This window comes from Genypterus blacodes, unplaced genomic scaffold (assembly GCF_046128005.1).
Source record: "Genypterus blacodes isolate CSIRO-AG114 ecotype Tasmania unplaced genomic scaffold, CSIRO-AGI_Gbla_v1 ptg000002l_1, whole genome shotgun sequence".
Classification (NCBI taxonomy): Eukaryota; Metazoa; Chordata; class Actinopteri; order Ophidiiformes; family Ophidiidae; genus Genypterus; species Genypterus blacodes.
The window spans coordinates 1,195,592-1,212,507 of NW_027466816.1; the positions used below are offsets into that span (position 1 = coordinate 1,195,592).

The following is a 16,916-nucleotide window of genomic DNA, read 5'->3' on the forward strand; positions in this document are numbered from 1 at the left end:
ACGGATTGAAGTTTCACATGTTGCTTAGGTAGCGAGGTCACACGTGCACTATGTTTGTCTACAGTCTAATTCACACGTAAAATGCAGCTCTTTGTGAGAATGAGCCCCACCCACTCCACACTGATATCCAATCAGATCAATGCAGTGAAGAAAATCCCAAAAAACTAAGACAATTGAGCCAAAATTGTAGAAGGAGCAACAAACTCACATTTTTACAAAACAAGCTGACTGATTGGTTACTCCCATTCGTAACCTTGTTCCCATCTTCTGTATCTTCCGATCTCAGGTTAAGAGGAACGTCTGGGGAACCACCAAGTACATGGAGCTTTACATCGTGGCAGACAACGCTCTGGTAAGATTTACCTCACAATAAAAAGCTTCTATGCTAAAAACATATTGAGAATTTTATGTTAGAAATATTTCCTTCCCCTGCCTTAAGGACGTCATTTTCACCACAGTCCCTAACACCACGCTGTAGTGATGCCAGTTCAGTCAGCGTTCCTGTTAAATGGAGTAAATGTGTCAACAATTGCTTGTTCCATGTCAGCAGAGATAAGATGAAAACACAACAACAGCTCACACACACACACACACACACACACACACACACACACACATACAGGTTTTACCCTCTCTTAGCTTCTCCCAGCTGCTCAAGTAAGTGGAACCGGAATTCCACCCACGAAGCGCTGCATGTGCCACACTCCAACTGACCACACCGTTGACGATCGTCTCATGGAGGCTTATAGACGGAGGTTATGTGCGAGCAAGCGACAACATACTGCAGGGTGGAGACACGGGGGAACCTTCAGTTGGAGGAGCATTTAAATGCATTCTGATCTCCCGTTATGAGAGGCTGCGTCTTTACAAATCAAATCAAGTCTGTTTAGTGTTCTGGTGAGCTGCCGCGTCCCACTTTAATGCCATGGTAACGGTTGATGATGACCAATCAGAAGGCTGTAGATTGTATTGTAATGGAGAAGCAGGACTCCTCAGGTTGTGATTGTTCTTTACAGCTGATTTGTCTCTGATGTCTCCAATGAGTTTTCACTTATTGCTGCAATGTTCTTCTTCTCTGTCCTGCAGTTCAAACGGCAGAATAAAGATTATCACAAAACCAAGCTGAGGATAATGGAAATTGCCAATTACGTGGATAAGGTGACTAAAGCCACACGCATGTGACTTTACAAAAGCTCAGATGAGTTTGTTGCCGTGTGTGATGCGTGTGTTCCCTTCAGTTCTACAGGGCCCTGAACATCCGCGTCCCCCTGATCGGTCTGGAGGTTTGGACCGACAGGGATCAGTGCATCGTCACTGAGGAGCCCAACGCCACGCTGTGGTCCTTCTTGCAGTGGAGGCAGAAGCTGAAATCGCGCAAGAAACACGACAACGCACAGCTGCTCACGTGAGCCACAGACGCACGCACGCACACACACACATTTTGTTGTCTGGACGCTCTTTGTAGAACATGATGTAAGCGTAAAGCTGGAACACGACCGGTTTGGGGTTGTGATTGGACCTCACAGCATCCAAGGCTTTTGTTACATATTCGCTCCATGTTTAGTTTTCCAGACTGCCCGTCCGAATTTAGCTTCTCTGCTGTACTTCTGCAGCCGCAATCAATGTGCATCTGCTGTGAATGGAGAGATAAGGAAAAGTGATATTTGCGTGTGTGTGTGTGTGTGTGCGTGTGTGTGTGTGTGCGTGTGTCGTGACAGCGGTGTGATTTTTAAAGGGACGACCATCGGAATGGCACCGCTGGAGGGGATGTGCAGTCTGGAAAACTCTGGCGGCATCAATGTGGTAAGTGACTCATGCAGAGGAAGTGAATCTCTCCTTTGTCTTCTTCCTCTTTCTTCTCTTTCATTTCTTTATGAGCTCCTCGCTGGGTCGTTCATTTCAGTGCTTTTGGGTTCATATTAACAGCTTCATATCACAGCTTGAATCCTCTCTGTGATCAGGATGTTTTGTCTCTCCTCACCAAACCGTGATTGCAGTCTCATCAGTGTTTCATAGCGACACAAACAAGTTTCCGTTCATTTTCCCCTCACTTTCCCCCTCAGGATCACTCCGACCTTCCTATCGGCGCTGCCGCCACCATGGCCCACGAGATTGGCCACAACTTCGGCATGAGCCATGACCATGACGGCTGCTGCATGGAGGCCACCGCCGAGCAGGGAGGCTGCGTGATGGCCGCCGCCACCGGGTGAGCGCCCGCGTCGTCACTCATCTACATTTCATACATACATACAGACACCAACACAAGTTCGGCATGTTCATTACTATTTCATCTGATAAAATATTGCCGAATTCTGGAGGGAAGCCAGGAGAGGATGTTGCACTATAGCTGGAGAAGGAAGAGAGATGGTATATGTTTCATTTCTGTTTTCGCAGGCATCCGTTTCCTCGCGTGTTCAGCAGCTGCAGCAAGCGAGACCTGGACAGCTACTTCCAGAAGGGGGGGGGCATGTGTCTGTACAACATGCCTAACATGAACGACCTGGTGGGGGGGAAGAGGTGCGGCAACGGCTTCGTAGAGGATGGAGAGGAGTGCGACTGTGGAGAACCAGAGGTGAGGAAGAGGGAACGACGGTGCTGTGCTCTGATTGGCTGCATTGTTGTCACTGATATTTGACAGTATGATTAGATTACATTAAATTGTAGCATATTCTATATTACACGTTTGTGTGTTCATATAACTAGTACGTTTATCCAAAGATGCTGCTGTACCTTCTGAATCGCCCCTCTGAGGAACAATAAACAACTTTTATTCAAACTCATCTTCTACACTAAACGTTTTATCTTTGGTGGTCAGCAAGCGAAGAATCCACAGCGTCATCACACAGGCACGGATCAGCCTGAACCCGTCGCTTAAATTCTAATAATGCAGATTTGTACAGGAAGAGAGAGAGTGAGATGTAATTGAAGAGCGTGTCTCCTGGTACGGACTCATGATGGGGGCGAGCGATGCTTGTGTTCCTCTGTAATCCCTCCGCGTTTCTCTTGTGGTGTAATTGGCTTTTTCCTCCATTGCTTCACTCCCACATTCATTCAAAGCCTAACTCAGGTCGCCATGGCAACAGCAGATGTTGTCTCCACCTGCGTGCTGACACACAAGCAACACCGAAGTTTGATTGTCTCTCTTGCCGATATGGGGTTGAGCTCAGATACGTGTGTGTGCGTGCGGTTGAAATGTGTGGGCAAGTTTAAGCCATGTTCAGATGTTTTGATTTCATTGTGATTGTGTGTGTGTGTGTGTGTTACAGGAATGTACCAATGACTGCTGCAATGCTAGTAATTGCACATTGAAAGAGGAGGCGCAGTGTGCACACGGAGTCTGCTGTGAGGGCTGTAAAGTAAGACACAAACACACACACACTGACCATTACAAGGATCCTGCCCTCAGCTCACCTAAAAGAAAGGTCTGGGTTAGAGTCGTTATTTCAGGACACATGGAAGTCCCCTTAATCATTAGACTTTATTGTTGAGTCGCTTCCGTGTCAGACTCATCTGAAGGGATTGAACCTGACACCAGGTCGGCTCTGATCTTGTGTTTTTTTCTGTGTGATTCCCAGTTGACAGAGGCCGGTACGATGTGTCGCGGGCCGGCGGGGTCATGTGACCTCCCAGAGTACTGCACCGGCGCCTCCCCATACTGTCCTGCTAACGTCTACCTGCTGGACGGGTCGTCCTGTCAGTACGATCGGGCTTACTGCCACAACGGCATGTGCCTGATGCACGAGCAGCAGTGCGTGCAGCTGTGGGGCTACGGTATGTAAACAAAGACGTTGGGAACTTACGTTGTGTGCCTCGTCTGCGGCGGCATTGGTTCAACATCATTAAATTATATGTGTAAAGTGTTTTAGGTTTTACCAGGTCAGACTGAATGTGATGTATCTTAATGTTAGCACGCCAGCAGTCTCAAACTCTGGATGGCCTATAAGGTGGAGTAATATAAATGATGTACAGACGCAGGAAGACTGTGGTGTGAGTCAAAGGAAACGTCTTCATTGGTGTGTTTGCATGTTTTGGTGGCAGGAGCTCGGCCGGCCCATGATGCCTGCTTCGAGGATGTCAACGCAGCCGGGAACGCATTCGGAAATTGTGGAAAAGACGGGCACGGAAACTACATGAAATGCCACAAAAAGTGAGCGACACACACATCTACACAAAAATAACTTGGATACAACTTGAGAGGATAACTTTTCACTGCATCATATGTTAACATTAGGTGGACAGGCTGCAGTTCATGGGATATGCAAAAGATGTGAATGTAACATGAACCATGTAGCTCTGCTGCAGTTAGCTGTTTAGTTAACACACACACAGACAGTCAGGTCCTGAACACAGGCCTCTAGAGACTGTTTCCATGGCAAAGTGCCAGCACTAATTAATGGAGCCAAATTAGTGTCTGAGCTATGTAAATGAGGTGGTGGATTAAGGCGGTGAAGGCTGACTGCTTTGATTCAGCACAGAACAAATCCATGTTGGCGTCCCACAGGAGCCATTAGCGATTGTGTCCACGCCGACTCACAGCAGATGTGTAAATACCCTCTCTGCATGTTATAATTACACAGGAATCTCTGCACCGCCGCTATCGTTCATCATCTGTCTGTGACGACAGGCCACTCGAGTGTGTGTGTGTGTGTTTACCATTTCCTGCCTGCCACCCTTATTTCTTCCCCAACCATATTCTTACAAGAAGTATGTGATTTATCAATCTGTATTGATGAACAGTGAAATGCTGTAATTCCTTTTCGTTATGTGCCAATATTGCCACACAGCTGTCAGGTTACTTTTTCACCACTTCTGTGGCAAATACAAAAGAACTTAAATACATAAAATATAAAATAACATAAAAATGTCTGTCTGTTTCCAGCGATGCTAAGTGCGGTAAGATCCAGTGCCACAGCGCCGCCAAGAAGCCCAAAGGTACCAATGCCGTGTCCATAGACACCACCATCAAGACAGGTGGCATCGAGGTGAAGTGCCGAGGCACCTACGTCTACAGCACCCAGGACGGCCAGGGTGACCTGCCCGACCCCGGCCTGGTCATGACCGGCACCAAGTGTGGAGAGGGAAAGGTGGGTTACTGTTGCCTCCGTGTCAGTGGATCATGGGGACAGATCCTGAACTAGACTTACAGTTATGGGCCAAAATGTAAACGTGGTGATCACAGCGCCACCATCAGGCCGACCAGTGACACAGTGTCTTGGGTTATTTCCTGAATCATCCCTCAGCTTCGGTAAGCAAACACGTGTTCATGGGAAAACTCATTTGTGGACCATGTTCTTCGCACATGTGCAGCCTGATTTGTAATTCAGTTTCTACAATTAGGTCCATAAGTATTTCAACATTGACATAATTTTCACAATTTTGGCTCTGTAGACCACCACAATGGACTTGAAATGAAACAATCAAGATGTGCTTTAGATACAGACTTTCAGCTTTAATATAAGGGTATTTACATCCAAATCAGGTGAACGGTGTAGGAATTACAACCATTTCTATATGTGCCTCCCTATCTTCAAGGGACCAAAAGTAATTGGACAACTAACCATCATAGATAAAATTGTCACTTTTAATAATTGGTTGCAAATCCTTTCAGTCAGTGACAGCCAGGACAGTCAGGAACCCACAGACATCACCAGACGTTGGGTTTGGTCCCTGGCTCTGTCGGGCATCTACTGCAAATGTCTTCAGTTTCTGCTTGTTCTTGGGGCATTTTCCATTCAGTTTTGTCTTCACCAAGTGAAATGTATACTCAATTGGATTCAGGTCAGGTGATTGCATTGGCCATTGCATAGCATTCCACTTCTTTGCCTTAAAAAACTCTTTGGTTGCTTTCACGGTATGCTTCAGGTCATAGTCCATCTGCACTGTGAAGCGCTGTCAAATGAGTCCTGAAACATTTGGCTGAATATGAACAGATAACTGCCTGAAACACTTTAGAATTCATCCTGATGCTTTTGTCAGCAGTGACATCATCAATAAATAGAAGGGAACCAGTTCCATTGGCAGCCATACATGCCCACGCCATAACACTACCACCACCAAGTTTCACTGATGAGGTGGTATGCTTTGGATCATGAGCAGTTCCTGTCCTTCTCTATACTCTTCTCTTCCCATCATTCTGGTACAAGTTGATCTTTGTCTCATCCGTTGATAGGATGTTGTTCCAAAACTCTACAGGCTTTTTTAGATGTTTGTTAGCTAACTCTAGTCTGGTTTTCCTGTTTTTGAGGCTCACCAATTTCCATCTTGTGGTGAACCCTCTATATTCACTCTGGTGAAGTCTTCTCTTGATTGTTGCCTTTGACACAGATACGCCTACCCCATGGAGAGTGTTCTTGATTTGTCTTACTGTTGTGAAACGATTCTTCTGTCATACACCACAATTGTTTTCTGAGGTATTGGTGTTGCTGAGCTCACCGGTACGTTCTTTCTTTCTAAGAATGTTCCTAACAGTTGATTTTGCTACACCTGATGTTTGAGCTATCTCTCTGATGGGTTTGTTTTGATTTTTCACCCAAACGATGGCTTGCTTCACTGATAGTGACAGCTCTTTGGACCGCATGTTGAAAGTTGACAGCAACAGATTCCAAATGCAAACACCACACTTGATGTCCTTTAGACATTTATCTGCTCCTTGTCAGTGAAACAAAATTAGGGAAAAACACACACCTGGCCATGGAACAGCTGAGCAGCCAATTGTCCAATTACCTTTGGTCCCTTGAAAATGGGGAGGCACATATAGAAATGGTTGTAATTCCTACACCGTCCACCTGATTTGGATGTAAATACCCTCAAATGAAAGCTGAAAGTCTGTACTTAAAGCACATATCGGTTGTTTCATTTCAAATCCATTGTGGTGGTGTAGCCAAAATTGTGAAAATTGTGTCAATGTCCAAATACTTATGGACCTAACTGTAAATGGAATACAAGACTGACACACACACACACACACACACCTCGGAGGTCATATAGATATGTTGAATGATGTATTTGAAATTCATATATTTAAATACATCAACAGAGACAGGATTTCTGTCTCTGCCCCTCAGTGCTGCAGCTTGAATTCTATCTCAGCTATTGAGCCCAAACACTGCTGCACCGTTCTATTGGTTTATTAATATAGAGAATATTGTCTGCAGCCTCATCCCAGTCACACATTACAACCTTAACGGTGTGTATACTGAGGATCATAGTACAGTATTATCACACTGTATATGCTGCCAACATCAAGTGTTTCATCTTGCTTAAGCAGTTTTCTTTTATTATGTTAGGTTTATTAGAAATATTCAGTTTGAAACCTTATTCAGGTTTTATTTTACGTTTTGGTGCTGATTTTACGTTGCATAGGTGGACAGCAATGGTGAGCGTCACTTCAATCAGCAGCACTGAACAATCCTCGTGAATGTTCCAGATTTATGACTGCAGCTCCCCTTGATGAGAAGACGTGTATTATATGAGATACTCACTGCCAGAGTGAGCTCCCTAGGACAAAAAATATGCAGACAGTGTAAAAGTTATATTTTCCCCCTGGGCTGATTGCAGTATAAGTGAAGTTTTAGTGTGCATGTAAATATATATTGTGTAAAATTGTATATAAAAAGAGCTGTGTGTGTGTGTGTGTGTGTGTGTGTGTGTGTGTGTGTGTGTGTGAGCGCGCACACATGTCATTTGGACCGTGATCCATGAAACAGTGTGTGATGTTCTGCTTGTATTGCCGCAGGTGTGCAGAGACCGACGCTGCCAAAATGCCTCTTTTACTGAGCTGGAGACTTGCATCGCACGCTGTCACGGCAACGGGGTATGCACACACACACACCATAATCTACCCTATCTAAGTTTGTCTGTTTGTGTCCGCTGGGCTGCTGACAGCCGCTCTGCTGTAAAAGCAGGAAAATAAACGAGTGGAACAGAACAAAAGCTGAAGTGATGAGCTCTTTATCGTTTGGTGCGAGCCGGAGGGCGCCGGAGTGGAAACTATCACACTTTATGATCCACTAACAGAGCTCACACATGTGCAACACTGATCAGCTTCTCCCATCTCACACAGCAGCCGCAGAGTTTGCTGTCACCAACAAAACAAATAACACAAATAAATGAATGAATGAATATATTAGTCAGTAAATATTCTCAAAATATTCAAATGTCAGAATTCCATCGTTTTTCCTCTCTAAGTGTCTTTTATGGACTCTTATGGATCCGTAAACACATGTTAAAGCCTCATGTTACGCTTATATTATACAAACATGTTCACCGTTTAAGGAGAATGCACTGATGCACGTCCTGTCTTGCGGCGTCATTATCCAGGTAAGATTGTTGGATACAGCGATGGAATCTTAATGCCACCTGCAAGAGGATCCTGGCACTTTATTGCTGTGTGATGTCATTCAGGCTGCTTTGTTTGCGAGTCTTGTGGCTCTAATTTCACCTCAGATGTCTTTGAAAACTATCATCTGTGTTTATCTGTAAGAATTCTCTTCATTTCCCATTCGCCTGCTGTCACCTGATGAAGACGTGAAGCAGCCGACAGCTTTCCTGCGTTTATCCCCCTCGTCCTCTCTTTATTGCCTTTGTGTGACTGTAGATGCAAAATGGAAATGTCACCATAATTCTGGAAAGGCTGTTTTGTCTTTCTGCTGTCTTTGCTTCCTCTCCTTTTCCTTTTGTTTCGCATTATAATGCTGTGGCTTGGTGGAAGGTTCAAAGAAATGGGACTAATGAGCAGAAGAAGATGTGAAGGCTTCTGGTCCTTTTAAGAAGCCATTATTAAATTTGCGCACGACTTTTGTTTGGAATCAAATCAACTCGTACAGTAGACATTGTAATGAAGATCAGCTTCATTACTAGCATTTACAGTAGAAATGATAGTCAGGTTGAAGGAACACACACACACACACACACACAAACACAGAACAATACGTTTGAAAGTATTGCAGTTCCGTCTCAGCTGGAGGTGGTGGAACACACCCTGTAGATATTTCTCTTTTCTGTCGTGTCGTAGAAACATGGATACAAATACCAGTGGAACATCGCTTTGCTGAGTGAGATTAGCAGAATGAAAAGAAATTGTTTGTTTGTAAGAATTAATTACAAGGTGACGTGGCCAAACTGTCCCAGGTACCAAAAGGTATGAGTACAAACAAACAAGTGTTGTTTTCATTTGAACATCTTTATATATTATTAGTATTTTTGCCAGGTCTTTGTTTTGGTTTGATAGATTGGTTGGTAATGTGTGGTGTTTGGTAGCAGTAAGAGTCGTCTAACAGCGCGCCTTCATTTTGTTCTTCTTTAAGGAGCCGGAGAATTACAGAAGATGTCTGCAGATGATAATCAATGTACATCGTCAATATGAAGTGACAGTTCATTTCACTTTAAGAGCCTAGTTAAAAACCCAAAGGTCATCAATCTGCAAATATGCAGCAAAATGAACTCGATGTTCAGGGTCCAGAGTCGGTATTTAATGTCATACGTCTGTCCCCTCTCTGTGTTTTCCTGTAAACTCAATGTTGTGTTTGTATTCAACCAATCAGATGGTTCTTGCATTCCAGGGTTTAGACCTTTGTCTTCACTGTGAAGGTCCACAGAGAGGTTCACGTTCACTGATAACCTCACTCAGTTGATGAGTCAGTTGATTCAGATGGACAGTTTTGATCAGATCTCACCTAAAATAGTTTTGGTTTCTTTTCTGATTTGTCGGTTTAGCTTTGACCTTCTTTTGTATCTTGTGCACAGGTGTGTAACAGTAACGGTAACTGCCATTGTAATCGGGGCTGGGCTCCGCCCTTCTGCGACAAACCGGGACTCGGTGGCAGCGTGGACAGTGGACCAATCCAGTACGACAGTGAGTATAACCCTAACACACTCAGTCCCTGCACGTTAACAGCATTCACATGCTCTTAAGCCTCATTTTCCAAAGTAAAGTCTCAAAGAGAAATAAACATTAAGCCATGATTGAACAGCTTTGATGTTTGCAGTGGCAGAGAAGCAACACCGGTTCAGGAGGGATATTATGAAGCAACGCCACCTTAAACACAAGAGAGTACAGGCTTGTTCATTGTGTGTGTGTGTGTGTGTGTGTGTGCGTGTGCGTGTGCGTGTGCGTGTGCGTGTGTGTGTGTCTCTCTCCACAGGTCAGGTGGCTTTGGTTGTCGGCCTTCTCTTTGCCTTCCTGGTGCTCCTGCCTGCAGTGCTGCTGGTCTTCTACTGCTACAGGATCAAGACTTCCTGCTACCACAAGTGGCTTTCTCAGAGAGAGAAGAACAAAAGCAACAAGTATGCTGCCCGAAAACACAGGTTACCATGGCAACGCACACACGTCAAACAGGGACACAGATTAAGCTTTACTGTGAAACCCGTTGAGGTCTCCAGCTGTGCCGCTGTGCAAAACAAAACACCTTGATGTGATGAGAAACTGAACCAAAAGCGTACCGCCCTGCTGCCTGGCTCACTGCTGGTGGAAGTGTTCAGGAAGCTCCAATGTGTTTGTTTACTCTGAGTAACAGACCAAAATTATCTGATTGAGAAACGATTTATTCAGGCATGTAAGCATCTAATGGCAGTGTGAGTTTACCCTGAGAACAGCTGTATACCAATGATCATGTCATGTATGCAGCCCGATCAACATCAACATCAACTCCACATCCGTTTCCGTCTGGTTTCCCTCCTGAGGCCCTAAAATCGATGCGAATTTGATGAAGAGCGATGAGGCCGGCAGGTTTATTCACTGTGTGTCCTGTTTCCTGTGCTCAGGGCGGACGCAGCAGCAGAGAAGGGAAAGAATGGACACCTGAACCCGGCCTTTCACCTCAAAGTGGTTGGACCAGTCAACAAAGCTAGCAGCCACAAGGGGGTGTGTGTGTGTATACTGTATGTGTGTGTGTGTACAAAGCAGATTGTTTCTCAGTGTTTATGAGCAGTATTCCATCTGTCTGGATGACATTCATGTTAAAGTAATAATCCTTAGTTTTGCGTCTTAGCCTTGAGGCAAAGAAGCAAAAAGCTTTGTAGATTTGTTTTTTCATACCATCATTTTTTATCCGTTAATTTTCATCATCCTTCTTTTGATCTCAGCTTCCTCACACCAGCAAAGAGGTCCTGCCGCTCAGACCGGGTCAGGCGCCCAACGGCAGCCAGCCGGTCAACATTGTGCGGCCGCAGAGACCTGCCCTGTCGCCCCAAGGCGCCCGGGACCTGAAGGTGGTCCGGCCGCCGCTGCCCGCAGGAAAGCCCCCTGCGGCCCTGCCTAAATCTCCTGCAACCCCACAGAGACTGAGCCCACCGAAGAAACCTCTACCCCTCAACCCCATACGATCGCCACTGGTAAGACAAAAGATTGTTTAGACAGATTGTAATGTAATGGAGTAGTAAAGAGTAGTATAGTGGTTTTTATCAGTTCTGTCCATGTCAAATAATACAAAGTGATCCGAACACCCAGCACCAAAGCATGTGAAAGGTTTCCCTACATTTACATTTCTGGCAATTTAGAGTCCGAATGGTGTCTTTGTGTGTGTTTAGTTGGTATCTGAGCTGCAGCCCAGAGCGTCCCCCTTCGCTCCTCAGAGGCCCCTCCCCCTCAGCCCAGCCAGAGGGGTCTCGCCCACCACGAGCCCGGCCCGGCCCCCGGCCCAGACCGCAGTCTGCAAGCCATCCACGGGCTTGCTGGTGATGATGCCTGCAGCAGGCAGATCCAAGCTCATGGGCAAAGTCTCTGCAGTCCCTCCTCTCAGAGCACTCAGGTAGGAACACACATTCAGCAGCAACCAATCAAATCACTGCGTTACACAGATTTATCACATCACACACATTAATTACATTTATTACATCTTCTCATGCAGTTAAGCTGAGGCAGTGTTTGTTTATTCACACACACACACACAGACAGACACACACACACACACACACACACACACACACAGGCTGCAGCGTTATGGAGCTGTATCCAAGGTCACAACACAAAACTCTAACTCCTGAACACCTTTACTGAAAGAATCTAAAATACAAAAGAAACTTGGTGAAGTGTCCAGTGGGCCGGTGTTTGCTGTCCAACCAGTAACCAAACAAAGCAGTGTGGTGTGTGTGTAGATCACAAATACTCTCTGTTATCTGTTCCTGTTCTCCTCTCACACACACACACACACACACACCAGGCTAATAAACCCTGCAACTTAATAACACATGGATCACTTTCCCAAGCACACAAGTCTGAGATCTTCATCAGCAATCAATTCTCTGTTTCTATGAGCGTCCGCCTCACAAGATGCAAGCCGGACAGATGCAGAGTTGCGATTCTGTTTATCTGTAAATGCAAGGAATTCTGGGAAATTGTACCGCTGGTTTCTAGGCTCTGCTGTTCCTCTGCAGATGGAGAGAAGAGAAGTTTCCATCCAAATATATGCAAATGTTGACATTGAATAGAAAAACCCAGCCAATGACAAATAACAAAGATCACATGGAAATAATTCTTACTTCTCCACCTTCACCGTTAGCTGAACTTTTGTGATGTAGCGAGTGACATAGATGGTAATGAGGGCTAATGTGAACTTTGTTTTTGCGATTTAAAATATTCACTCGGATTAAAACCAGAATGAACTCCGATCTCACCTTTGCCCCGCAGTCAGTCGTAGTCAGAGGTGTGGGATTGCTGCTGGGTCGTCACAGAGCTGTAAGGGTTAATTAACCCAAAGCAAACGCCAGCACGCCACTTTTGTGTTTAACCTTGACTTGTCTACGTTTCTTCCTCTCCTTCCTGTGCAGACCCGTCCCAGGTGCCAAACCAATCACAGCCTCGCCTCCGCCACGGAAATGACCTCGCCGCCCCCCCCCCCCTCGCCCCCCCATCGGCTTACAGCCTATTTGCACTAAAGAGACTTCGGCTGCTAAAACCACAGAGCCGCCGCGCTTGCCCTAGGTGGGGGGTGCCCCGACGCAAAGATCAGACCACTTTCTCCCCTCAACGCCCCCCAGCGTGCTACCATTAACCACAACGACGCAGTTTTGCACGGAGGCCTTGCAGACTGAGACACGTGTTGGCGCCAGAGGGGTCGGCCACCTTTTGCCAAATCAGATTTTAATTGAACGATTCTTGTTTTGGTCGGTCTGTTTACATTGTGTAGAAAAAAGACATCTTGTTAAGACCGTTTTGTTTACATGTTTGTTTAATTTGTCGCGTTTTTATCATTAGTGTTGCGCCAAAGAGGGGGTGTGTCCTTAACTCATTTCAACTTCTCCGTATTCTCGTGTTTTCTAATTTATTGCAAAGGAATGTGTGACATACCAATCTGAAGACGCAGCAACCAATCAGAAGGCAGAGGAGGAACACATTGATTTTTCGACACTGTTTACACACCGGTGGACATGATGGAGGCTTGCAGGACACACTCCCACTCGCTCATGTTAATATGAATGTGTTAACTGTGTGTTACCACTTTTAAATTGTTACATAAAATGTTTTTAAAAAAACACACATTTGTGTTTTTCTTTATTTCCGCATTTACAATAAGATGCTTATGTTCCTCTGATCAGCTGACTCAAGTAAATCATTTAAAAATGTCATTGCACATCCTGTATTAATGTGTTTGTTTTTTTTCTTCACTCTAACTCAGAAGCTTGGAGTGTTATTTAGGGTCCTAGTGGTTTTGTGGTGCAGGATGAGGTTATGTGGTTTGTCATGAGTTTACATTGCAAATGTCCTCGTCCTCACCTGCTCTTAATGCGTTCCTGTCTGTTGGAAATGAGGTATCAGCTCACTTCCCCCCGGAGACGAATGCATTTGGAGCGCCTGCGGTTCAAGTGGAACGTTATCGGACAGCGAGGAGGAACGGCCTCGTGGGGAGATATATCGATGCCGACGTTTTCCCGGCCCATTACCAGAGCGCCGGGCGACCAAACAAACCTGCAGGGTGGATTCAGTGCCAGACGCAGACGTGATGGAAATGAAAAAGGTTTTCCTATGACCACTGTGTATAAATCACCTCTGTGCAGCCTGAGGCCTGACGCTGCTGTATAAATGCACTGCTGTCTTTCCTCAGCATCGTCTTCAGCTGGAGGAGACGCACATCAACTACAGAAATTAGGATTTTGTCTGGCTCCATTTGTTCAAGGATTCAAAATGTGGATGAAAGTAGGTGGAGCGCTGAATCATGGACCAGGGAAGGATCCATGCTGGCCCTTCCTAATCCAGAGGCAGATGGAGGAAATGTCAAACGAGACATTAAAACTGGTAAATAACAGGTTCCTCCATAGTTTTTGTCAGTTGCTTGTGTGTGTGAGTGTGAGAAAGAGATTGCAGATGGTGGTCTAATCCATCCATAATCCTGCACAGTGGTGGGATGGAGATGAGTTCAGTTTACAAACTCAGCTGTTGCAGTGGAAGCTGAGCCAGAAGCTTCAATCTGCCATGAAAACGCCACATTATTTACTCTTATCTCAAATGTGGATTTTTATAGCTCACTAAAGTAGGAATAACAACTGTAGTCATTTATATTTCATAGTGCAAGACATCTTCTATTATTTATTTAATTAATCAACCTTTTGTAAAGGTTGGACTGGTCAGTTGGTAATGTAATGTACTTGAAAAGCATTTTCCAACAAGGTTTTCTAATTTAATCCTATATTGAACTGGAATAATGGAATTCTAGAAACTGAGATTCCGGAAGCGGCATTTATCACAGCGCCCCTCAGCGACCAAACGGAATACTGCAGCCCAGTAGCAACCTGGATAAGTCTGGTAAACTTGTATCGCAGGTGAGCATAAATAAATAAATAGCAGTGATAAATAAATGTCTTTGTTAGATGGTGAAGCTGCGCACAGAATTATATTTAGTTTGATCACAAATCTTGTTCATTGACGAATCCGGAAGACAATCCAGGTGCAGCTAATTAGGAGACTTCTGGCTAATCAGTGAAGCTAAATCGATACTGTTCACACGCCGGCTCGCTAATATTGATCAATTCTGAACGTTTATTCCAGACAATTCGAACAATTATGGAAAGAGCAGAAAATTAAAGTCGCAGTTAATGTGAGACAGGTGTTAAATTCGTCGATTTGTGCCGCGTTTGCAGCCATATTGCTTGTTTGGAAAGTGAACTGGAGAGTTGGATTTAGCTGCGTCATTGTTGTCAAATATTCCAGGCAGGAGAAAACGAACATTAAAAATTAAAAACGTTTCCTCAGGTGAGATGTTTATGATTAATAAAGCCACAAAGGCAAATTTACTATAATCACATGTAATTTAGAAATTGCCTATAGTTTAGCTTAGTTGGCACAACACTGGTTTATAAAGATTTAAGCAAAATGTGTCTTTTTCAATTGGAAATGTTCCTTATAATCTCGTGGTGTTTTTGTTATGATTCATCTAAAGGCTGTATTTGTAAAAACATGTAACTATTGTGCTTATTCACATGAAAGGTATCGCCATCCCGGGTTTTCCGCCCTACAGCGTCACTAACGCGTTCCCTTGTTGTTGTGATCAATGAACTTGAGTGAGCAGGTGAACGTCATCGTTACGTCACGGTAGAATGGAAAACCTGCTGGACTGCGGCTCATGATGGACTGCGGCTCATGATGGACTGGGATGCAGGGTTCAGGGTTCAGGCTGGGCTCTGGTGCTCCTTCAGGTTTTGTTTCTTATTATAATAATAATAATAATAATAATAGTGATGGTGAAAACTAGTCTAGCTGGATTCATTGTAACGTCTTTTTTCACTGTTGCGACCATTTTCAACTCAAATGAATTAGTTCTGAACCTGAAACGTTTCTCCCCGGTGAGAAACGGAACATGTTAGGTCCTGAAGCAGCAAACGTGATTGCAGCGTCAGTGGGTTTGTCATGTAAAGGAGCCGAGCTGTGCATAAAGAGTTAAACGTAATGACAGAGGACATTTTTGCTTGAGTTACGCCTGAAGTTGTTTGTTTGGTTTGCCCTGAATTTCATTAAAGAGGAGCTGGAGAGAGAAGGGTGTGTTTAATCAGGTGTGGACAGAATGGAATCAGTGAAGCAGCTGCTGCAGGGAGAGAATCAACGCTCCAACGATGGAGGAAATCAAGCAGCTACACCCCCCCCCCCTTTCCTCCATCCTAATACAAAGAAAATCAGAGTAAATGTAGAAAATATGAGAGCAGCAGCCTCTTTAGTGTGCAAACAAAGAGGCTGTTCCTCTGTAGGTTGGATCGTTGCGTAGACGTTTGTGGTTCATGAATCATTTCCCAGACTCGATAATGAGGAATTATCGCAGTAATGCTACTTTGAAAGCAATCGATGCTGAGGAATGAGGGTTTGCTCCTGTCGTCTCTCTCTCCGTCCTGTATGCAGGTACGACTCTGAGTGTCTCTGGCAGAGCAAACAGAAGCTCCACAGGCTCTTTCATCCCCGACTGTTTCAGCCTGTGGAATCTGGCTGAGCCTCTTGGCCCAGAGACAAATGGTCGATTCCTGGTGCCAGAAGTGAGTATTTCTTCAACCTGATGTGATCTGAATGTGGTGAAGTGATTTGGGCCACATTAGAGCCAAATGTAGGCTGCAAAGTGTGTGTATAAAGTGCACAAGCAGACATTTGTAGCAATCAAAACATCAGAGTCGTAGTCCCAAAACACACATAAGTACTTTACTGATCCTCCCTCTTCTTCCCGCCCGACACAAGTCCCTGTACCGTCTGTGTGTGTGGAGTCAGACACTCAGGAACCAGGTGAATACACTGTCCTTGTGTCAGGTGTTTTCACTTTTCCTCCCCTAACAGGCTGTGACCTTTTGCCCTCTAACAGCATCAGAGCCTCTCCCCTTAGCTCCAGTGGGGCAGGGACCTCCCTCAGCTCTTTAGCTTTGTTTGCATCCCAGTTTTACTAATTATGTCTTTATCATGGGAAACCACAGCATTGACTTGGCTGCATCATCTGTAGTGGAGTTCTGCA

The 16,916-nt window shown here is 45.0% G+C and overlaps 1 protein-coding gene across 1 annotated transcript in view; it reads left to right on the top strand.

Moving 5' to 3' along the window:
* Positions 1–13,489, top strand: part of adam19a (ADAM metallopeptidase domain 19a) — a 39,831-nt gene extending 26,342 nt beyond the window's left edge. Inside the window, exons 7-23 of the mRNA XM_076148304.1 lie at positions 287–352; positions 1,087–1,158; positions 1,239–1,405; positions 1,719–1,803; positions 2,064–2,206; positions 2,395–2,572; positions 3,267–3,356; positions 3,576–3,771; positions 4,039–4,147; positions 4,880–5,084; positions 7,736–7,813; positions 9,745–9,853; positions 10,143–10,284; positions 10,762–10,861; positions 11,083–11,331; positions 11,527–11,747; positions 12,766–13,489. Of these exons, the coding sequence (XP_076004419.1) occupies positions 287–352; positions 1,087–1,158; positions 1,239–1,405; positions 1,719–1,803; positions 2,064–2,206; positions 2,395–2,572; positions 3,267–3,356; positions 3,576–3,771; positions 4,039–4,147; positions 4,880–5,084; positions 7,736–7,813; positions 9,745–9,853; positions 10,143–10,284; positions 10,762–10,861; positions 11,083–11,331; positions 11,527–11,747; positions 12,766–12,817 (2,262 nt within the window). The 3' untranslated portion in view covers positions 12,818–13,489. The remainder of the gene's footprint in view (positions 1–286; positions 353–1,086; positions 1,159–1,238; positions 1,406–1,718; positions 1,804–2,063; positions 2,207–2,394; positions 2,573–3,266; positions 3,357–3,575; positions 3,772–4,038; positions 4,148–4,879; positions 5,085–7,735; positions 7,814–9,744; positions 9,854–10,142; positions 10,285–10,761; positions 10,862–11,082; positions 11,332–11,526; positions 11,748–12,765) is intronic.
* The last annotated feature ends 3,427 nt before the right edge of the window (positions 13,490–16,916 follow it).